The sequence below is a fragment of the Columba livia genome, chromosome 7 (assembly GCF_036013475.1).
Source record: "Columba livia isolate bColLiv1 breed racing homer chromosome 7, bColLiv1.pat.W.v2, whole genome shotgun sequence".
NCBI lineage: Eukaryota > Metazoa > Chordata > Aves > Columbiformes > Columbidae > Columba > Columba livia.
Genome location: NC_088608.1, coordinates 20,413,938 through 20,437,940, shown reverse-complemented (window position 1 = coordinate 20,437,940; position 24,003 = coordinate 20,413,938). Strand labels below are relative to the sequence as shown.

General features: G+C 38.2%; 1 protein-coding gene across 5 annotated transcripts in view; it reads left to right on the top strand.

The window, feature by feature from the left end:
• Positions 1–24,003, top strand: part of STK39 (serine/threonine kinase 39) — a 101,661-nt gene that overhangs the window by 57,848 nt on the left and 19,810 nt on the right. For all 5 annotated transcript variants that reach the window (XM_065069750.1, XM_065069751.1, XM_065069752.1 and 2 more), the window contains 4 exons: positions 1,859–1,981; positions 2,110–2,142; positions 4,106–4,173; positions 22,082–22,134. In XM_065069750.1, coding sequence (XP_064925822.1) covers positions 1,859–1,981; positions 2,110–2,142; positions 4,106–4,173; positions 22,082–22,134 — 277 coding nt within the window. The remainder of the gene's footprint in view (positions 1–1,858; positions 1,982–2,109; positions 2,143–4,105; positions 4,174–22,081; positions 22,135–24,003) is intronic.

Here is a 24,003-nt window from a genome sequence, read left to right as displayed (position 1 = left end):
CACTACTTTCTGTAGTTTAGTCTTACATGTGCAAAAAGGAAGGGAGAGGAGCAGATGGGTGTTGAAGGAAGAGCGCAGACAGACACCAAGATACCTACTTGTGTATATACAAGGTTTTGAACGAAGGCTCCTAAGTTCTTGTTGTTGTGGTGTCAGGCCAGCCAGCTCCAAATTGTGCTTTGTCCAAATCCAGTAGAGAAATAGCTTAAGTGCCCAGCTCTCTAAGAACAGCCACTTTAGAGAAAATGTATTCATGTCGCATCTCCCAGCTTTCTAGAAATTCATGAGCTCAAACTTCTAGTGTCTTATACTGCTTTCATGCCACACATATCTTACTGAAGTACTACCTAATGGGATTTAGAAGCAGCTGGGATCTGTCACATGCTGTATCTCTCCCCACATTGTGGTTTGCAGCAACTGGAAGGAGTTAGAGCAAGGTTAATACCAGTTCATTCTTTGTTTAGGTTTCATTATTTTGAAAAAAACCAGTAATTTTTCTAGTACGAAATAACTTTTTTTTTCTTTTTTTTTACACACCTTCCTGTTTTGTGAGGTAGCTGTGCTGGCAGAATGGGTTTCCATCACCATCATCAACCATCAGAACAGTAGAACCAAGTTGATCAGTGCTCAGTATTCTTCAGTACGAGATATTAAAACACCACAGAGACAGGAATCTGTGAAACCAGAGTTGAACCAGGCTCTTATATTTTACTCTGGATACTGGCAAACAGGATATACAATTTTGAGCTGAGACCGTCTATTTCATAATCTTCTTTTTAAAAGTTATTTTTATAAGGTGTCTTCTCCAGCTGTTGTTCTTGGCCTGAAACTGATTTTCTGCCTAGTTCTCCCTTTTGTGTGCTGTGAACATTTAATGCTTTTTTCCTTTCCTTTTCGAGCCTGTACTAATGTACAGGCTGCTTTCCTGAATAACTTTTTTCCTTTTTTATAATTCAAAAGGATACGCTTTAAGCCTTACAAATGTATAGTGCTGGGGAGCTCACCTGTATGAGCATTTGAAGATGTGCAGTGGGAACTGTGTATTGGTTCAGTAATGTGAAATAATTAGAGAAACTGATTCTCATCTAAACACCAGTGGGGCTGCTGCTTATTGTGCTGTGCTTCCAGCCGTCTCATGAGTCTCATAAATGCAGGCCAAGGTGTGAGAAGAATTGTTGGATGTTCTTTTGTTTTGCTCAAATAGGCTAAATGTGATCCAGGGAAAACAAATGTGTTGTCAGGCTCTGAAAAAGAGCAACATGTGATCAGAAAAGTATTTGATTTTCAGGTTTAGCTGCTGGATACTCCTGTTAAGCCTCATTAGACTGTTTGATCTACAGGAGTTTGCCCAGATAGTTTGGTGTGGCGTGTGCTTGCCCACCTTCTCAGGTTGCATACAGCTCCTTTTTTTTTTTTTTTTTGATAAGGATACTTTTACTTTTAAAGTATTCCCAGCGCCTTTATAGATTGTAAAGCTTTTTAGCAGAACAATTAACGTTTGTAAGACTTGTGTCCCAAGGACAAACTTGCCTGTGTAACTTTTGCTTCCCTGAATAGCTTCCTTTCATTTACAGCGTTAGTTCATAGTAAGCAGTTGATGTCTACCTGAGTTTGTTCCTAAGCAATTGTAAAACATATCCAGACCCCATTTCCCTGTATGAATTTTGCATAGCTTAGCTGTTCCACTGGCTTAAGGATGACCCCTGAGATCAGATATTATTCCAATATGCCAGTGACTCCTCCGGCAAAGTAATGAAAACATATACAATAAAAATAAAGAAGAACTGCTCATTAACCAGAACACTTCTTAAAAACTAAATATGTATGTGTGATGCTGAACACTTAATATTTTTGGTAGGTCAGACGAGTTCCAGGTTCCAGTGGTCACCTCCATAAAACAGAAGATGGGGACTGGGAATGGAGTGATGATGAAATGGATGAGAAGAGTGAGGAAGGCAAGGCTGCTGTTTCTCAGGAAAAGGTAACTTTTGTTTGTGCCAAGACGTTTAGGCTCTGTAAAATATTCTGTATTAATGTTAATTATTAGTATTTCTGGATCTGTAATGCATAAAGCTGCATGGCTCATACCTCATTACATTTGTTTTCCAGTCACGAAGGGTGAAAGAAGAGGAGAGCACAGAGGTAAAAATATCTTTATAATTTTCTTCCAAGTGTTTGAGTGAAGGGGTTTCATTTTTCATTTCTGTTGTTAGAAATGTGAATTGGGGCAGGAGTGGTGTTCTGCTTCCTTGTGAAGTACTGGTGAAGATAGAGCTGTATGCAGGTGGGCCTGTAACAACTGAGCACACATGGGATAAAATGGGTAGGAAATTTAAAGTCATCTTACGTTTTTGCCCAGGAGAATTGGTTGAGATAGGTAATGTGCCTGTTTTTAATGAATCTCCATAACTGGATCACACTAATTGTTGTCTTTTTGTCAGAATAATGATGACTGTTTTGGAGTAGCCACAAGGTCTCAAAATAATTTTTCATTCTCAGGACTCATATCGTGACATGTAGCTTGTAACTGAAATGGTTTATCCTGTATACAGTAAAATAGTTCAGTACTGTGGCATAGTAGATTAATTCAGAGAAATAAAATACCATATTGAGTTTCATGGCCCTATGCTGAGAGTGTGGGTAGCATCACTGCTATAAATTATTGCTTAACAGGATTACTGGCTTACAGCCAAAGTGCTTTTTTAAAGATGTCTGTTCCTTGGGTGGGTGACACTTGCTGCTTCCCCTGCGATTTTAGATTCTGTCCTTTTCATTGGTGTCATAGAAATCTTCTAAAAGACTAACAGCTTCCTGCCATGTTTGGTCCTGTTAGCTTCTGGGATGACCCCAGTCTTCCCATTGCAGAGCTAGTTTACATAGTGCTTTAGCATCTGAGATGTCTTATGGAAGCTGAGTACAAAAAGAAGACTTTTTCAGGCAGTCTTTTTACGTCTTAGAAACTCAGAGTTCTGCACTTTAGGACTCAGTTTATACAGGTAACTAGGTAACTCTTTTATTATGAGTTTTTTAGTTTATGGAGGAGAAAATGTCTCTGCTTGAAGTCTTCTGTTGATTTTTGTTTTCCTAATGCTCCAGAAGATGATTTGGAACTGAGACTAGTGCAGCTGGTCGCTGTTGGTGTATGCCTGTTGGTCTTTGGGCTGCACATCCCTGTACACTGAAATAGAAGGTCTGTTGAAGATGCAGAAATAATAGTAATGGTTTATATGAATGGAAGGAACTTAATTAAAGTAGGAAAAAAAGTATGCTCCCCTTCTAGTGAGTGAATGATTTTCCAAATATTCGTTAATTTTTGTTTAAAATACACAGATAATAAAATACAGATGTTGTGTAACACTTTCTTTTTAAGTAGCTTTAATGTGAAAAACTGTTGGAAAACAATCAAACGGGGTTTGTGATGCAAGTCTTTCTTTTGGGAGGGCTTGACTGTAACCTTTGAACAGGCTTCTGTGAGTGCTGACAATATACGAAGTTTGGTATGAAAACACAGTAGGGTAGGGGACCCTGAGGTACGCTCTATGTAAGATACACTTGCTTGACACTTCATATAAATGTTAGTTGAGGGCTGGGGAGGGGTATCGTAGGGTGAGAGTGGAGCGGTAGTGTGAAAGATATCAGTACTCATGATTTTTATATGTGAAAGACATTCTCGGAGCTGGGATGCCCGCTTTGGTATGCTACTATTAATACTTCTTTGCAGATGAGTAGATTCAAGACTTCCTTAGCAACTAAAACTGTTACACAAAGTAATGTGAGTAGTAAGCTTGGTATTCTCACTGTGTGCATATTATTTAATAGGTTACTGAAGCTTTCATGTAAGGTGGATTGAAAGCTCTCACACTCAGTGCTTTAATGTAGGCCTTATCATTTGTATCTCTGTAATTGAAAGATGGCAGTTTGATAGCAGCTGTATCTTAGGCTGTATTACTGGAAGTGTTCAAAAGGCTTTTGAGAGTTAGAGGATGTGCAAAATATTCTGTGCTAACTTCAAGCTGTTAGTATGGCAAGTATTTCAGGATATTTTTCTTTTTTTCTTTGGCATCCATTATAAGCCTTTTTACCTTCTTTTTTTTTTTTTTAATAGTCTCAGCCTGCTGTTAGTGACGAATCCGGTGAAGTTCCATGTGCAGTGAATCTTGTTTTAAGATTAAGGTAAGAGATTCTTCTAGTTATTTTACCATTCCTTTTTAGTTGTCCGTATTATTCTTCATCTCCCTCATTACTTTCATAATATTAACATAAAATAAATGTTAACGTCTTTAATCTCCCAGTATGACCAGTATGAATAGTGTTTCTGTGACTAATTGCTGTCTTTTAATTGCTTACTGAAGTACTGTAAAATGAAAAGCAGAATACGAATGTGGCTTCAGGCTAAGTGTACCCGTCATTAAGTATTTTCTTTCTTTTTTGCTCCTTGCAATGCAGGATCACAGTGAGAGATTTTTAATGAGTTTCTTTCACACTTCAGCAGTCAGCCTCTGACAGAAATAAACCGTAGCTGCATTACAACTTGCCTACTCAAAACGTTTTTCACTGGCAAGTTTGATCAGTCACTGTGGAGAAGTGACAGATATTTTAGAAAATGGATACAAATATGTTGTCTGACTTCAATTTATACATAGTTAAAGTGGGTCAGATTACATTTAATTAAAATCAGTTTATAACACAGATTTGAATTGTTTAGTTATGCGGTCCAGTTCCTGGATAAAAGTATTGTTTCGTAAGAAGCTTTGATAACTTTTTATGTATTTACAGCCATTTTCCTTAAATGACTTAGTTAAGAAACTTAATGCTACCTCCTTTAAAACTTGTTTGCATCCAGTTTGTATTGACGAGATATCTATGAGAGGCTGTAAACTTTTAATTATTGCTATGGGAAAGAGTTAAATGTTATGGTTTTTTTATGCCAACAAAAAGATAAAAAGACAAACAGAGAAATATTTACAAAACTACAACCAGTATGTTAGAAAGAAATAGCAGATTTATGCATAAAAAGTAGCTTTGAAACAGTAACATCAAAAACTGATATTAATCAGGAAAAATAAAATCTACACAGAACGAATGTCAGGTTCCAAAATCTATTATCTTCCCTCTTCTTTGGCTACAGTTCTAGTGACAGCCGCAAGGAACTGCATGGCTGCCAAAGGTTGTTTACGGAAGGGAGGAGTAATAAATTTTATTGTGGGGAGAGAAAAGACATAGAGATTATTTGGAATCGGTTTAGTTGTCCAATTTACATAACTGCCCAGTTATGCTATCAATATTCTTTTTCATCTCTCTGCTGACAGACAGGTAGATGAAACCATTTGCAAAGCAGACCAATTTATATTTCTATGTCGATGTGCTAGTGAGGTGCTCTGGGTATTTTTAAATTACGATGAAACCTATAGAGTGATTAACTTCCACCCAATTACTTGCAGTGGTGCCATATCCACAGGGCAAACATTTTAGTCCTGCAAGTACAGTGAAATGTCAGGGATTATGCTTTCAGTTTTCTGCAGCTCTTAAGCCAGAAGTGGAGGAAGATTGATCCTAGGAGACTTGAGTTTCCAAGTTCGTACTTGCATTATGAACTTTTGTTCTTGTTAAGAATCCTCTTAATTCATGAGTGAAAAAATTCCCTCTCCCACCTCCATAGAAGCAAGTCTATAGTAACTGGATTATTGTGTTACAATTCTGAAGGTTTAGATAGTCAACAGGAAAGAAATATGAATTTCAGTTTTAGGAACCAGAAACTTTCCTTTAAACAAAACAAAATTATCTTTAACAGCAAAAACACTCTGGGGCCTGGAAACACTGTTGGTGGTCTCTTGGGGGGGGCGGAAAATCTGATGCGTAATTTTGCAGAGTGAATTTTGTTAATTTAAGCTGACCTACTTTTGAGGGAAGAATGCTCTGCGGTGCAAACTCCTGGCCCCATGTGATCTCTGGCTGTGTCCTGCCTCGGTGGTAGTAGGAGAGCTGACTTATGAATCTTTGCACTGTGTGTCTGGCTTTCCCTCTGGAAACCTGAGCATGTGAGCAGGGGCAGAGCTGGCACAGAATCAGTGTGGTTGGGGGCAACATAGGAGTGTGTGGTACACCAAGCAGCATCCTTTAGTTGGGACTTTGCAAAGTGGGTATCTGAGAACAAGGGCTACAAGCTCCCTACACCTCTGCCAAGTGGTGTAGATTCATAGTTAGTACTTAAGCATTTCTTTATATTTGCTACTTTAAAGGCAAAAGTTATTTTGTTTATGGAACATTCACAGAAATTCAGGGCAGCCACTGGGTGGCTGCTGTATCTGTTGTATTTAGCAAGGTATCTGTGATGGCTTTTGAACAGTTGTGCTTCCTCTTCATTGCTGACCCCAAGAGGGGAACAGCCAAGGCTGCTGTGAGCATGGCAGGGCTGTGCTGCCTGCTGAACACTTGTCAAGAATTATATTCGTATGTCTTATTCTTCAGTAGATAAACAGAAACCGTATTTGGGAAAAGGAGCTGATGATTATTTGTTAACTTTTACCTGCGGAGAGTTAGCTTATTCGCCTGTCAGTGTCAACTATCTGTCAGTATATTCTGTTAACAGCTTTTCATCTTTGACCTTATTCTAGGCACATTAATGGGGGCCCTGGCCTGGCAGTTAATGGTTGCAGCCGAGAGCAGAGACCTCCTGGGTTCTGCATTTTTGGGTCTAGATCTAGCTGCAGTGAGCAAATTCAGAAAAGCCAGCTCTGGAGAAATAGTGGCTGTGGTAACAGTGTAGTGCTGCTTTAGGGATACAGCATTAAGAGTCTTCCTCCCCGGTCCCAAAGAGACTCGATACTTGGAACTTACCACTCTGCTAAATAAAGGCCAGAGTAGGTTTGAGGCTGGCATTGTGGTGGAGTATTGACAAGCTTGTACCACACCAGGTAGTGTAAGGGACAAGCTACAGAGATGCTCTTCTGGGAAGACAGTAATATTCAGAATATTAAAGTGTTAGTGCTTAGACTATTGCTGTAATCTGTTTTGCCCTAATTCAGCTATTTTTTCTGTTTTGTTAGCAGGGCAGTTGAATGGGCTTCCTTCATAAAAGGCTGAAAAATAAGTTTCCTGCATCAGAGGATGTAAACTGGGAGGTGTTGAGTCACTCAGGGTCAGCCCTGGGTCACAGAGGAAGTTGCCCTCCAGTTGCATTCCAGCTGTCCTGGTGCTGGGATCACTGCAGAATTAATGAGTTTACATTCAGGGCAGCTGTATATGGAAAAAGATGCTCTGGCCCCTAACTGCTGTCTTTTATTGTAATTAATTTACCAAGAAAATATTTTTTGAGCATCTGAAAGTAAAAATACTGCTAGGTCTGGCATTTGTAGTGAATAAAAGTGGTGTAGATTACTTGTTTTGTGTCATGCAACAGTCCTTTGGGATTGTAAAGTAGTAAACAGCTAATATCCCCACAAGGGTTTCTGCATTTATCCACCTATGCTGCAGATTTTAAAATATTCTGTTGATGTCTTTTGGTGAATTGATCATTAAGTCATATAGCTGATAGAGATTTGAGCACATCAGAAGGTTTTTATGGGATTTGTTAAAATGAACCGTAAGTTGTGAACCGTATTATTATGTAGCAAGTTAGCTACAGTACAAGGATAGAAACAATTTCCTGTGATGCTTCATCTACTACTATTATATAGCTTTTAAAGTATGGCTTGATATTCAGATAAACATTGTGAACATTAGATGCCAGACTTGAAGACTCAAAGCTCCATATATCATCCAAAATGTTGGAAGCTTTTTCTTTTAAAATAATTCACTTGAGGCAATCAAATTATATAAATTGCAGTAGCTTGATGAGTTCAGAACATGCTGGTTTTAGATGCTGAGAATTGCTGGTTTTTTAAAAAAAAATCAGTATTGATGTGAGTAAAAATGTAAATACTGCCAAAATTCAAGAGGAATGCATTGACTGATGGGGAGGATGACAGGGGAAGGGAAGTAAACACATCAAGAGAAGTCTGAGGAAGGTCTCACCTCCTCATTGCTTTTGTTTTGCTTCCCTATAGAGGGACAGAGGGGTGAGGTGACAGCAGAAGGTGAACATCTCAGATGGTAGGGAGCTGTTCCTGTGTGATGGAAGCTGGCTGTGCCAGGGCCTGAGGGGAGAAGGCATTTCCCCAGGGTCCTCAGGCAAGAATGGGTGGTGGAGAGAAAACTGATGGCACTTGAAGTGCTGCTGAGTCTTTGGATGGGGAACTATCTTGGTTGCAGAGAGATTGTTGTGGAAATTGAGTGAAGATATAGAGCCTGATGGGTAGAAACAACTTAATAAGAGGCTTGGGAGTGTGAGCAAAAAGGCTTGGCGAATAGTGCCTGGAAATGTGGAACAGGGCAAAGCCTGGGCAGATGAGTAACCTTCAACAGGAGAGAGAAAACAAACAAAAAAAAGGGAAATGCTCATCCGGTTTGTTTTTCTTTTCCTCTTTTGCAACAAGGCCACGCTACACCAAACCCCATCAAATTTTAGATGATAGTTTTGCATTTTTATCTAGTAGTATGATCCAAAGGAGGTTAATAGTACTCATAAAAATTAAAAATTACTTTCCCAAAGAAGGAATTCTGGCAGAAGAATGAATGCATTTCAGTAATTCTTTTAGTGGATGGTCAGGTTCTTTTATTTTTCCCAAGCAGAGCAAGGTTGGACTCATTCAATAATCGAGTAGGGAGTGGCAAATTAACGCCAGCCTCTGTTTAGTGTAAATGCCTTTTTGTGGATGAGAAGCACAACTCACATTCTGAAACAGCCTTTAAAGAATCCCATGGCACTCTTTATATAAGGGCTGGTATTTAACTCTGTTTGTCTGGGTGGTTTCCAGCTTCAGTATCTGATTTTTGCTTCCTTATCTTGTGTTTAATACCTCTTTGTTTTAGTAGTTTTCTCAGTGGAACTCATTTGCAAACATATTCTCTACTGTCAGAGTTGCCTCTTCAGTTGGAGATGGCAATTTCCAATTTGTTTTATATCTTTTGCACTATTTTGTCTTGAAGTGTGTTGCCCCAGAAGTGAAATCAGCAGTGGTGTGTAATTCCATGCAAAGCTTTAGAAAGGCTCCAGTATTAAGTACTTAATACAGACCTTTAGTATTTTAAAGCTGAAGTTTAATTAAGAGAGTATGCTTGGATTTTGCAATGAACTGATAATACTGGTTCTCAGTTGTTGCTCGATCTGTTGCCATGGTGTGTAACTGTGGCCCACACTGAGTGATCTTTATGTTGAAATGCTGCTGCATCCTCAGCCTCACAGAGGAATTGGAGAGTGAGGAGGAATGAAATCTGTAATCCAGATTTTCTCGTGTGAGGCTGTGCACCCCACATGTCTTGGCAGCAGACCCTGGCAGGAGCTCTGCGAAGGGAGGTTTAAAGCCTGTGGTTTACTCCTCCGACGGGACTGTTCAAACCACCAGGGAAAAGGGGCGGAGAGGAGTTATCACCCTTGATTTGAAATTTCCAGTCTGGTCACCAAGTTGTTACAGTTACAGAGTTAGGAAGGTCACTGTCAGAGAGTTTGACTATTTAGATTAATAACAGAGACATTTCATGTTAAATTAGGAGACTTGTTAATGGTTAATAGGTAAGAATTGCAAATTATCTGAAGCAATCTAAGATGGTTAAATTAGCTCCTATGACAGGAAGATAATTTACTGGCAGTAATTTGGAATGTCCCAGGACCTAATTTAATATAGTTCCTGCGCATTAGATGAATTAAGCCTGTGGCAGAACAAAAGGGGCGAATGGAAAATTTTTAGTTGATGCACTGGCAGATGGGATACTTCTGTTATATTATTCTCTATAGTTAAAATAGTGTGTAGAGAAACACTAAGGCAGAATTGTATGCAGTGGCACTCTGATTGTGTTAGTTAACACATAAATGTTTGTGCATGTCTGCATTTCTTAGAAAAATATTTCTTCAGCTGATATAGCTGGTTTATTGCACTTTGAAACTGTGTGTCATTTGATCCTTTCTGAGAATGTGTTGTGTGGAGCTGGACAGACAGGTGCAGTTCAGAATGACAAGACCAAGGAGCAGGTAGCAGCAGGCAGCGTCCTGGGCCATGCTATGGCAGGAGGTTGTTAGGACTTAAGTGAAATGTGATTTTCCTCTATGTGCCAGAACGTAGATGATGAGATGTCACTCACTGATCTGAGCTGAAGCTCAAGTGCTAAGCTTCTTGGTTTTGTGTAGGCCTGGTTTTTTAACCTCTTTCTTAAAGAATTAATCACATGTAAAGTTCCAGAAAAAGTGTGCTTGGATCAGGTACCTAGTAGAGCTACTCTCATGTTGTTAATCATTAAGTTTGAGGCTTAGATTTTTAGGAGGAAAAACAACCACAACAACCACTCATAAGCAAGCAACCCCTAAAATCTGTTCTGGCTAGAGGCACAATGAGCGTGATAATTAGCTCAGTACCATCACCCAGAGGGGTTTTTGTGGATTGTTTTTTGTTTTGGTTTTGGTTTTGCTTTCTTCTGTAGTTTTTTCTAGTATCTTAGAAAACTTCAGTCATTTCAATCTCTGTTATAAGAAATAGGGCTGATATGTATCCTTCACCAAGGGCAGATATTTCTCTTCATTTTTGCTATTTAGAATGGCTTCTGATCTCCAGTGTATTTAATGACAAAATCCACTCCCAGCTGTGTGGGAGACTTACAACTGGAAAGTAACCGAATATCTCTATAGGCTGGAAATTGATCCAGTAACAAACATCATTAACAAAATCATTTGTAGAATTTTTGAACAAAATGTACATGTGATTACAATAGTGAGTGCTGTCCTATATTTTAATTTGCTGTCACCTCTAAGGCAATCAGGGGGGTATGAGGTGTGAGGATGTGGTTACTGAAGTGAATTTATTTTTCACAACATGGAGACTTGATTTAACTAACATGTTTAACCATAATTTAATCACGACTGATATCAGTTAGGAGGATCTCTTGATTAAACCATTGATTCTGATCCTGCTTTCTGTTTGTACCTCTATTATTTCCTTCAAAGCTTGGTTTTTAAAAATGGAAATTTATGCATTTCTTATTCTACTACTTAAGGATGTTTTTATGCCATGCTGTATTTTTATTGAAAATAAATAAAACATTTTAAAATTTGTTTTAATTATGACCTAAATAACCCTGGATGCAATTACTATACCATTGCTTATTTACTAGAGAAGTGGTGTGTTTGTTTATCAAAACAACTTTTGTGTGTAAAATTGATAATTATTGAGCCAAGGAATCCATGTATTGTTTCTGCTTATTAAACTTAGGTTATCAAGAAGATTTTAATGTCTAAATATTCAAATGGCAAGGAATTGGGCATTTAACCTGCATAGCTTAGCTTGTAAATTATGCGGGCAACTGCATTTGGGGATGTTGCTGATACTGGAATTTTAAAGTCACTAGAGCATTTTAATTCCATTCTGACTTTTTTATTGTATTATTTACAAAAGAAAGGAAAAAAAAGAGAGGGAACAAAAAGCAGCAAAGAAACTCCAACACTACTTCCAATTTCCTTTATGTTAGAGGCAATGGTTTAAAGCTTGGATCGTTCTCCATGTAATGTTATTTGTATTATTAATGGCATGTATGTTAATGGTCAAATGTAATATGGCTTAAATTTTGATCATTAGAAATTTAGTTCTAATTAGGTATTTTTCTAATGGTTTCAAAGCCATCACATTTACCTTGAGAAGCCACACTTTCATCCGTCTGAATGTGGTGGCATTAGTATATTCATGGAGGTCAAATACATTTAAAATAATCTTGGCTGTTTGGGCTGTCCTTCCCCGTTTAGTGTTGTGGTTCTCTGTCTTTCTACTTTGCACTGGTAGGGGTGTTTCTGGCACTCTGTGGAGTCGCTGTAAAGCAGTCAAGGGTTGGTTGGTTGGTTTGGGACCTCTGATATTTATGAGGAGGAGGCAAAATTTAATTGCTCCTGCTTTGCTCCACAAAGCAATGGTCACTGCTGCTGTAGTGGGGCCAGTGGATGCCCACAAGAGGTGAACTGGGACAAGAACTTAACGTATGAGCAGGCTTTGCTGGTGAAGCCAGTTTGTAAAGCTAGTTTTGAGAAAGCTTGGTCCATGGCAGGAAACCTAGATGAAACCTTTGAAGATTTTAAAACAAAGCTTAGACTTTTTGCAGTGCTTCCCACTCTTCTCAATAAGCTAGTCAGTATCCATGAATTTTAGATGGATGTTGTGCAGATCTTTTTAATTTTATGGTGTCTCAGATGTCTTTCTCATTTAGCTACAAGCCTCCTTTGGTTATGATAGTCATGCCCTGATAGATCAGCAGCAGGGTAAAACTCCAAGCTGATGGCATTGAAAGGATCCACGCATCCAGGGAGGTTTTTGATTCAACATACTGAAAACGTTCTTTCCTTTGAATAATGCGAAAGGTTTACCTGAGCCTTTCCTCAAAGCCTGTTTTGTGCACTTGGGGACTTACACATCTCTGTTAAAAAATACATATTCCTTTAGAACTTGTAGCAAGTACTTGTCTTGATTTTTATAGATGAGATAACTTCTCTAGAGCTCTGTTTTGAAGTACCCCATGTCTCCTGGCAGTGATCTGCCTTTCACACTTTCTGATTTAAAGAACTGAAATTTTGCTTGGAGAATTTGTCACTGGTCTAACAGGTTATAATCCCTCCTCTTGTACACTAGGCATGTAGAAGCATACAAAGTAAGCCTTTGTGTGTTTAATCTGTTGGTTGCTCTGGTATCTCTTACCAGTCAGGCAGATTGTCTTGCTTCAGCCATGCAGTGAATACGTTTGACTTCCTTAAACTGTGCACTGATCAATAACGTTTGGTATCAAGAAGTACAGAGATCTTTCAGAGATAGATGGGATAAGTTAAACTATTGGCAAATCCAAGAATGGCAGCTGTAACCACAGTGCGCTGTAATGTTTAATAAAGTGGTCAAATTATGTGTATGGCAGTTGTCCTCTCTGTTACTGAAATGCTCCCAGTGAATACTTCAGGGTGATTGTTTTTTAACATTATTTATGTCATCTGTAGTTAACTCCAGTTCTCTCTAGGAAAAAGTCAGGTTTAGATCACTTTGGGTTTTGACCAAACATCGAGATTTTACCACATTAGTAAATTCTCAGTTTAACTGCATACTACCCTTTTATTATATTTCAAGTACTTGTTAAAAATATTGATGATTTTCACAAGTTAAATCTTCACCACTACCTTTTAAAAAACTTTTTTGCTAATTCAGGAATAATTTTAGGGAAAAAATGTATGATTAACGTTGCTCTCTCTGCAGCAACAGAACTGATAGCTCTTTGTCTAACTTGTTTCCACCTGCTGATACATGAGAGCAGGTAGGAAGTGTGAGCCTCAGAAAAGATGATGCAGGTGAATACTGTTTTTCACTCCTTATGCTGAGAAGTGGGTTACCAAGAACTGAGGTTAAAATAAATAAATTGTCTGTTCCAGAGTTTGCTGTTTGACTTTGCTGGGATTGAATATAACAAGGAAAAAAAATGAAAGGCTTATAATGTTTGTTTGATTTAGCTTCTGCAGAAAGACAGAAGACCCTATTTAAAAGCATGTTTAGGTGTAGATATATTTAAAAACTCTCTAGTTCTAACACTTAAGTGTCAAGGAATGAAGACTTGGGGATTTAAACTAGTGGGTGGAGAGGAAGGACTTAATGTTCATACGTCGCTTCTATAATTATAAACATGGTTTTGCATGCTTGCCTGGTGGTACTTGTGGTGTGTCAGCTAGTATTCTTGTGTTTCTTTTATCACACAAATTGTTCATTTTCTTAGTTTTACTATCATATCCCATCCATTTTTACTAGATTGAAAGCGCTCTAATTTCTTTTATGTCTTAAGCAACTTGAGACAGGTCAGCTATGGAGAGAACTGCCATGAAGTCCTTCCCTGCCAGGGGTCCTGCTGTCTCTCCTGGAGCTGTGGACAGTGTTCTTAGCTGATCTAATTGTGACTGTAACAGTATACTTGATGACTGCTTTTTGTAATGTACACTTGCCTTTTCTGTATGGTAGATGACATAGAGATGGTAGATTTTTAATAGGGAACTGCTGTCTCATTCCAACAGCTTATCAGCCAAATGACAATGTTTCATTGTGACACTGGCTGGTTTTCAGTCTTGAAAGCATCATTTGGCTGTGCTTTGCCATTAGCATTGCTGCTCCCTTTTGAAGTATAGTGATTAACAAGTGTATTGCATCATTTCAGGGATCAGCTCTTTGCCTAACATCATGTAAAGATTAAATGCTTGTTGCAGTATTTTGTATATTTAACTTTTGAGTCCTATAACTTGATGTTGAAGCATCATATGCTAAACATATTTCCTTCTTCCAGGAATGTGTATGGAGGGGAATATGTTGTAAACCCAAAGAGTTTTTTCAGAACCACTGAAGTAAATGGTCAAGTTTTAATGGACTTCAAAGAACTGTATGTTTCAGCATTATATTTTACTAATACAGAGAGATTTTTAGTCCCATTTAGCTTGGTGGCAATCTGGCAGCAGGGCAGACTTCAAACCTCTGTTTTGCTCCTACCAAAAGTTAAGAGAAATGCCCTTCCATTTAATCTACAATTGACCTGAAGTAATTAAAAATAAGTTGAGGAGAACCACTCTCTCCACAATACTGAACAGATGTGATCTGCCTTTGATAGTATGGTAACGTGTAATGGAGGAGACTGGATATTGATTAGTAAATGACAATTGAGCATGGAAGGGTTAGAGGGGAAGGGATTTACATAGACGTGGTGAATCCTTGAGAGGCTAATGCTGCTTTACAGTAAGCGCTATCTTCTGTTGTGTTTATGTGATCCCACAGGAGCTTTAAAATTTGGACTCACAAAATCACTTTTAATACAGATGTCCTCTTGTTATTGTGTTGGTTCTGCTGTGTGCAAGGTACCATGACTTCAAAAAGTAGTGGGGTGGGAGGGTGGGGAAGAAGTGAGCTGTGATTTTTTGGTAGGGGTAGGAGAGAGCTCTTGCTTTCCTTGCCCTAGCTGGATGGATAAATTCCCACAGCTGAAGCATAAGAAAATTGCAAGGCAAGGAAAGTAAAGGGACAGAAGATTTAGATACCAGGCCAAACCTCAAATTTGGGACCAATGGACACATTTGCTTTCAAAGATTCTCCTCCCACATGCTCTTTGCGATACTGAAAGTAAAGTGCCAGTTTGCATTTCAGTGTTTTGTGTGTATTAACTGTTCCATAAATACAGTTTTAAAAAAGTTTTAGTTAATCAAAACTCATATTAGAAAATGGTACCACATATCTTCAGTACAGAGCATTTAACAGACAATTCTTAAAAGGGAGAACTGCATCACTTCATCAGGATTTTCCTTGGATCAAGCTCTATAGCTTGTTGCAAACGAAATTCTGCTGAAAGACAAACAATCAAAAACCAACAGACAAAACCACCAACCAACCAAAAAAAACAACAACAGCAAAAAGCTCAAAAAACCAAAACAACAACACAAAACAAAAAAGCACAACCAAAGCACAACCAAACAAAAACACAAAACCACTGAATTATTGCCCACTGAGAAAGTAAACTCACAGGTGTTTTCATGGAGTGGTGCCATCACCATCTCTTTCATTGCTCTGGTAAGCAGTTTTCTCTTTGTGCAGTGCAGGGCACTGACTGAAAAGTACAACACTTGTGGAATAAACTAAGGCTATGAAAGCTTGGTTACAAAGGGAACCATGTTTAACTTCTGCATTATGCCTTAAGCCTGTGCAGGTCAGAAATTGGTGACAAGTTATTGTGAGAAGGAAGATGACCTTTTGAATTTGAATAACATGTGGTGTGGCTAAATAACATTTGTCCTTCCAGCGTTTGAATAGCAAGGAAAAAAATGTAGGCAAAATTTCTTTTAAAAAAACCCTACAAATGCTAGTCTTCTGTGTTTTCCCCTCAATTATATTTCTTGCACTGTATGCTCAAAGATCTTGCCCTGGAGATGTAGAATGAAAATTAGATGAGTACAGCTCTAGGATGTACAACCTACCTATCACTCTGATTAGTCCACTCCATTTTGATGTGGACTGCTTTCTCTGCAGTCTAAGCGTGCAAGTCATTTAAATGCTTCTGTGGTTTAAATTATACTAGCAACTGCAGTGAGGCAGTTTGAATACCATACTGTTTGCCCTCGTTTCTTAAACTATGCTGTTTTGGTTTTTCCACTTAATTTGCTTCTGTACAAGGTTCAATGCAGTTCAAGTTTAGGAGAGGAGGAGCATTTGTGAGACCTAAATTTTGTATAAGTGTGATAAGTATGCTGTTTATTTTCAGCATGTGTTTTTTGTTAAAGCACGCTGACTTAGACTTGTCCAGTGTCACTAGTCCCTGGTGGTGGGAGAAATACTATTCTGGTGGGAACAGGGCTTATAGGAGTATGGGGAGGGGAAGGGCTGGTTGGTGAAGGGTGCCATGTGGCACCATGTCTGGTGGTGCCCTTCATGATAAAGTTTCTACAGTTTCAGTTGAAGACTAATTAGTTTCCGGTTCCAGAGAAGAACATGTATTCTGCTGTTGTCTCTTCCACTAGCCAGACTTGTTAGGGTTTGACAAAAGTAGCCATGGACAAACTTTTCCATTTTAGGGAGTGCACATTTGATGCAGATTATTTTTATCATGTAGATCAGTTCTGTTCTTGAGCTATAACTAGTCATGATCTGAAAAGTGGATAGAAGAAATAAGAGCTTTCTGACTTTCTTCTGAGAATGCTTGCTTTCTTATGATTTGGTTAATTGGACTGTGACTGCCCTCAATGCTGGTTGGGCCCTGAAGGTGTGGGGAGCATCCCTTTTACCAGGTGACCTGTTCTTTACGAACGGTGCAGATGGTCTGGTCTCTTCACTGCATCCCCATATGGGCAAACCAAGGACCCTGGCCTGATCTGAGCATGTATTTTGTTGACCATAACATAAAACATAACTTTAGGTTTTTCACTGTGGTGTGGTGTGTGGCGTGGTGGGGTGTTGTTGGTGTTGGGTTTTTTTATTATTTCACTTCTCTTGGTCTGCTAATGTCTTCTCTGTTCAGCTGGAGCTCAGGAAAAAGAAAATGAAAGAAGGAAGATACATACAGATACATCTTCCTACTATCTAAATATATCTGTACAGATAGAAGATATATAGATATAGATCTCTTCTTTCTCATATCTATTAAAAATGTATACTTAATTTTAATCATGCAGAATATGGAAAAATAAGTGAAAGAGAAGGTAGCATGTGCCTCAGGCCAGAGCTGCAGTATCTCTGTGTTAGAGTCTGTTAAAATAAGTTCAGTGGTGAGGAAATGGGCTAATGAATACTTGTTGCTCCAGGAGAGCTCTGTCTTTTGCTCCTTCCACTCATCAGTCCATACAAATAGTAGAGAATATTCCTATGCCTTGTTATGACTGGATAACTGTAATACAGGAGAATTATATACAAATGAAAAGAATGGTTAGCATCCCAGATGGATAACGTTGTTATAGAGCAATGTGCTGTTACATATGCAAATGGTCAAGAATGGGGATGATGAGAACTAAAATTTTGGATTGGTTTTCCCCTGGAGAGATGGGAAAGGAGGATTAGACCATTGAATTAAAAAGTAGCATTTGATTAAGAAAATAAATAAAGTTTCGTGGAAGGGGATGTATTTGTGAAATGCCAGCAGAAGTAAGTGACCGTTAATGGAAAGCGTGGATGTCTATAGTGCCTGTAGTGCAGTCTAGATGGTGCTCACTGTCCCCATGACTTAGTGATGGAACAAGTGGTGATCAGGGAGTGCCCGTGATTTGTGGTTTCTGACTCCACCTGAAAGAAGAGAATGAAAAAAAAATCAGGGAATCTTGCTTCTGCTGTAACTAATCAAAATCTCTAAATGATGTTGTTTCCGTGTGATGTGTATGTGCTCCGTCCTGTTTCACAAGTCAGCTTTGGTGATGACAATTCTATTACCACCTGCATTCCTGGACACTCAGCTCTGCTTATCAGTCTTTGTAAACCGTGTATGATGGTTGAGTAGCTGAAGTCTGAAAATTCAGCATGCAAAGCAGGATAATGTGTTCTTACAGGCATGCACGCACCCTTCTTTTTGCTTCCCTTATTTGAGATTTTTTTTTCTTAATTGGGGAAGGAAGAATATACAGTTACTTAGCTATGGTAAGATGCATCTCATCCAGGAACACAGACTCTTCCTAAGATCTCTATGGAAGATGCCGAAGCTTGTGGGAAATAGAAGCTGATGTTTGAGAACTTTACAAAAGAAGTGGTGGATAAATTTGTAGGAGGGAAAAAAGTAGTAGTAAAAAAGAATGAAAATCTGCTGCTTGATACATAATCCAGCTATCCCAGCATGATTTAGACCTTAAGTTTAATTCCAAGATAACTAGTATTCTTGGGTCTCACATGATAGACATTGAGCATTTAAGGAAAAAATAATTAATGACACTTAATGTCTTCAGTTTACAGTTGTCATTACAGAAACATGGTTTCCTGTTTTACTTCAACTGTGCAAAAGTTTTATCATTGTTCCCTATTTCAATTCAGCAATGTAGATCTTTATCAAGCATGTGGAACATACTTAATTGACTATAGCAGGAATTATGCTATCATTAGTTAATTATTAGAAAGAGTTGGTCTTTAAATGCAGTTGCCTGAAATCTCTTTCATGTTCTAGGATTTTTTTCAGTAGAACCATGTCAATTGAACCAGCCACATAATTTGTTTATTCCCTAATCCTGATTTGTGTAAAAATCAACATTTTTCTGCAAATAATTTCCTTCAAAACAGGGTATCTGTTTTCATAACCTGGTGACAGGATGGTCTTAGTTCATGGGCAAGGGGCTAAGTGATGAAGTTGGCCTTGTGCTTTTTCCGCTCCTTTGCGGAAGTGTTATTCCCTAGAAAATCAGATCTAGCAATCTTAGTGTGCATATCAAGTGGTCCCGATGAAAACAATATAATAACGTAGATGTGCAAAATTTGGAATTTAAATTCTGAAATTACTTTGCAAGAAAGATGGCTGCCAAAACGTCCTAGCATGGTGTGCTTTGGTGTCAGCATTCTTCAAAGAAGTTCTGTGGAACTCCTCCTGTTGGAGGTGACTACACAGCGAAAAGCAACCTGCAGGAAATTAGTAAACTGCAGTGTCCTAAAATGCACAGAAGTATTTTAAGTTTACTGCTTTTTAGAAGAGATGGGCTGTTTTTATCCATGATAATCAAGGTATATAGTCTGTAATAGCACAGAGCAAGAAGCAAATAAGAGGTTTTATAAGAGATGGCAAAAAGGTCTGAGTTCGCATTTTGAAATAGAAATAACTTTTTCACAAATGCATTAGAGAAACTAGGGAACATTAAGAAATGATGAAGAAGATAAAATTATTAATCACAAGGATACTAAGTGCCTTTCTTCAAATCCTATTTCTGTTTAGCAGAAATAAAGTCTGCGTGTGCTGCTGCATGATAAGACTGTAATGGATGTAAGTAAAAAGAGAACTCCAGTGGAACAAATGAAACGCTGCTTGGAAACCGCCTACAAATAAATCAGCAAGTCCAAACAGTTGCCACCAAAGTGCATCAAGGGAACTAGCAAACTAATTTGCAGTAACAGTGACACTAACTAGAACCAGAAAAGTGTCTGAAGGCCAGAGAAGAGCATGAACAGCTTTTAGGGGAGAAGTTCAGTACATCTTCTGTTTGGTGGAATATATAACGGCATAAATAATTTATCAAAATCAATACATGTCTGGAAAGTAATGGAACCATAAGCAAAAGCACTTAACAGGCTTCTAACAAAGTAATCTTGCCAAACTACCTTTGTGTTGCTTTGCTGACTAGTAGTGTACCATTAAAGAGAAAGCAGCAGTGTTCTAAGTTCAAAATAGTTCAGAGTGTAACAATTCCAGATGGCAAAGTTGGATGGCTGAATACATATCAGTCTTCCTTTAATTTTCACCTTCACTTAAATAAACAGATTTGACTCGTTAACTTTCTGTTTGGGACATTCTGCAATTTGGAGGAAGTGTAAAATGCACACAGTTTGCTTGAGGAAAGAGTCTGTATCAGGAGGAGCTGGTCTTTCACAAAGCTCTATCACTCTGTTAGAGAGCTGGGAATTTTCATGAGAATTTATAATTACTTAGTGCCTTTTTATTTGGTGGATGTTCTACTTATAGAGGTCAGTGGAATGATATCATCTGAGAGTGTAATGTATTAGTTTCAAGATAACTGTAAGAGTGCAAAATGTACAGAATTACTTCTCCTGTGGTTTTAGTTTTTAACTCTATGTGGAAAAAGAGATGCAGGCTGGAGCAATTCAGTATATAGGTGCAACACTTTCTGGTTTACCTCTGCAAAGGTGTGAGTCACAGTTTTTATTTCCTTGATTTGCTGCTTCAAGAGTGTGTGCAGGAAATGGATATCTAAGTCTGATCTGCATCCTGCATTCAGTCAAAACATATCTTACTTAAGAAGAATGCTGAACTTCTGTGTGACTTCCCTTTTTTGAAAAGTGGCAGTTGTAATGAGCTTATTAGACATAATAAATTTCAGCAAAGGGAAGTGGCTTGTTGAAACTCAGAGAGCGGAAAAAAAATAAAGAACTGAGATTCATACTAATTCTCTGTTGAATGTAAATAGGTAGTGTAATATTCCATTTAATGGCAGCAGAATTCTGCAACAGAAGCAAATGAGCTTCTTAAATCTGTACCTGGCTTGTTGCATTATCTGTGGCTTTGTGTTAGTGATCTTAAATTCCTGTAGTTTTTTATTTAGAGTAGAATTTTGGGAACCTGAAACTGCCAAAGCTTTGAAGCATTCAGTATATTCAGTAAATGAGTACTTTTCATTTTAGGCACTGCATGTGGCATACTTATTTTTCAGGGTTTGCTGTCTTGCTTTTGTCTGTGTTGCCTATCATTTTTGGTTTTTGTGTTCCTGCATGTTGCTGTTTTTTGACTCTGTAATACTTTTATAACTGTTCAGCAAGTGATAATAGCTGTAAGTCACAGCTGAGTATATGCCTGCCTGTTTGATTTAGTTTTTCCACAGCAAGACTTCATGGCCTGATATGCTGAAATATGAGCTTGCATACAGGTTCCTTGCTGAGGAGAAGAATAATGGACTGCAAAACACATTCTGTTGCTATTAACTTTTCAAGTGGATTGAGCTATTCATTGCCAAAAGAGTGTGCTGCAGCAATTAAGTTCATCTCTATGCTCAGTCGTCTTGCCATTTCCAAAAATGAGATGGATGTCTGTTTTGCAAAGAGACAAATGTTTTATTTATGGTAGAAATTATTAACTAAAACTGAAGTTGGAAATGTGCAAAGAATGGAGGTTTGGAGCACAGTATGAGACTGTAAAGGAGTTATTTTAATGTAGGTATTGAGTTCCTTGTGCCTATGTCATACACCGAACTGCTTGAAGTAATTGTGGTGGCAAGTGAGAAGGCAGAAAACCTCTGTCTTGCACGCTCTGCTGCTTATTTTATGTGTAGATAGAACCTTGTTGCTGAGACAATGGCAATCAGTGAAAGGAGTTACGCATTTCAAAACAGCTTTAAAAACACTGTTCATCAAACACTGCTTTTCAGCATTTAACATTTGCCAGGTACCTTGTCTCTTAAACGAGCATCTCCGTATACACGTGATCCCAGATAGGGAGCTTTAAACTCAGGTGAATGTTTTGTTACTGTTGGAGAAGAGGTAAACCATAAGATTCAGACTGTGAACTAGTTTGTATGGCAGAGTGTCATTTGAAGATTAAAAAAGTGAATATTTATCAGAGGACCTTATTTTATCCTTTAGGTTACCAAAGGCATTTTTCTGTTTAAGCACATCTTTCTGTTAGTATTCCCCAAAATACTGCCATGAAATGGTGATGGAGTCCCTCCCATCTGGGTGCTTTGAGAGAGCAATGTTTTTCAAGTTGAGGAAATTCACTTTACAGAAACTTTGTTGTCAATGCCACAGATATACCCTGGGTGTAGGAACTGAATAGTTGTTCTGTTCTTCATTACATTTTAATGTATACATTGAATGTTTTTCAGGAACTCCAGGAAAGAACTTAATGATATACGGTTTGAGTTTACTCCAGGCAGAGGTAAGGCTCCCTCAATTGAATTATTCTTTTAGTGCTCAAAAAGGTATTTCAGAAATTGATTACTGCTCACGGTTAATACAAACTACTTCTCTGGAATCTTTCCTACTGGGTACAACTTTATATTGAACTTCACTTGAACAAGAATAGCAGATGTATATAAATTCTAGTGGCAAGGCAACATAATATATACTATATATTAGAAGAGCTGATTCACAGTATACTTGATTAATTTAATGTCTTACTGAAATGATCTATGTGGTATATAAGATCTTGCATAGCAATTTTTACAGCTTTGGAATTTCCATTTGCACATTTGGAAAATATCATAGGAAAGACAATACAGAGCCATAAAGGTGTATGTGGTGATGGTGGTAATATTTGAGTTCCTTTCCCCTTTTTTAATAAAAGAAGTTCTGTTAACAAGTAGGAAGTGCACACCATTTTTCAAATACTGTTTTCAGCTGAAAGTTGCATCTCTCTAGCTTTGTTATCATCACCAGAAAGAAATTCTGGTGTTGTAACTTTAAATTCTACTGCATGCTTGCATGCTTCTAGAACTTGTATTGGCTTTCTAATGCCAAGAGTTGTAAGAACTTGTAAAACTTACTTTGAAGAAAACAAAGTATTACTGGAATGAAACACACAGGAGGCTGATATTTTGAGTAAGAAGGTATCATCCTTGTTACATAGCAACCCTTCGAACTATGAACACATTTTATATTTTTCAAAATTCAGTATTCACCGTATTTAGAGTAGCCCTCAAAGAGCTTCCACCTAAAAATGAATCCAGACTGGAAAAGGTGTCTCTTTTCCTGTAAATCACAGTATGTTTCATGTGCAGTAGTTCTGTACATAGATATTCTCTCTGTTGCCTACCTGCATTTCTCATTGATTCTGGCAATGGGTAGTAAAGAAAGAGATCTCTTACTTAATTGGGCACAGAGCATCCTGGTTTAGTCACTTGTCAAAATAATTTCTTAAATATTCTCTAAGCAGTTACAGAAGCCCTTCCAGAATTCTTACTTGATCAAAAACTAGAAGCTATGGCACAGTAAAGTACATGAGGACTCTTCCTAGTGGTGAGTCCCTGAGGTAGCCAGAAGCCAGCTGTGATTCTCATTGTCAGAGCTCCCCAGAAATTGCAGCTAGCTCCACAGTATTGTTTTTTCACGGGTGCGTGCTTCTTGAGGCAATGGTGCAACTGTGTAACTGCCTCACAGCATGTACTCCATGCACCTGTTTGGTGTTGAGGCCATAGCACAGTTGAGACTTAGCTGGAATTCAGGCTTGTTCCTACTGTTTCCTCCTACTTACCCGTAAGCCTTCTAAAGTGTCTCCAGAAGCAAGCACTAGTCATGGGGACTTAGGAATTAACCCACTTGGGTACAGCAATTGATGAAGTATCAGTCCAAAGCTCCAAATTTCCTGGGTCACACTACTTAAAAGCTATTTTAAATCAAAAGCTTGAAACAGTGACTGTTCTTGTAACTCCTTTGCTGGTCACAAACAACAAAGCCTATATAGCGTGTCTTTATCTGGAGATGCAGAACAATGGAGGCGATAAAGAAAACAGTGAAAACAACACCAAAACATAGTCTATTTTCTTGGTTGTGAAGATACTGAACTTGTAAACTGTGTAGAAGTATGTAGTTAGATAATAGAGGAGAAATGCTGGTGCCCAGGAAAGGTCTGTAGGGGGTTTGCAGTGAATCAAATCATCACCTCAGAGGATTGGCTGTGCAGAGGCTGATAAGATAATTATCTTTTTTTCCTCCTAATTAAAGATAATTTTGAGTTCAAACCTGCCTCCATGGGTGTTTTGGAACAAAAATATATTTTTGTTAAATTGCATTGGATGACTGACAGTTT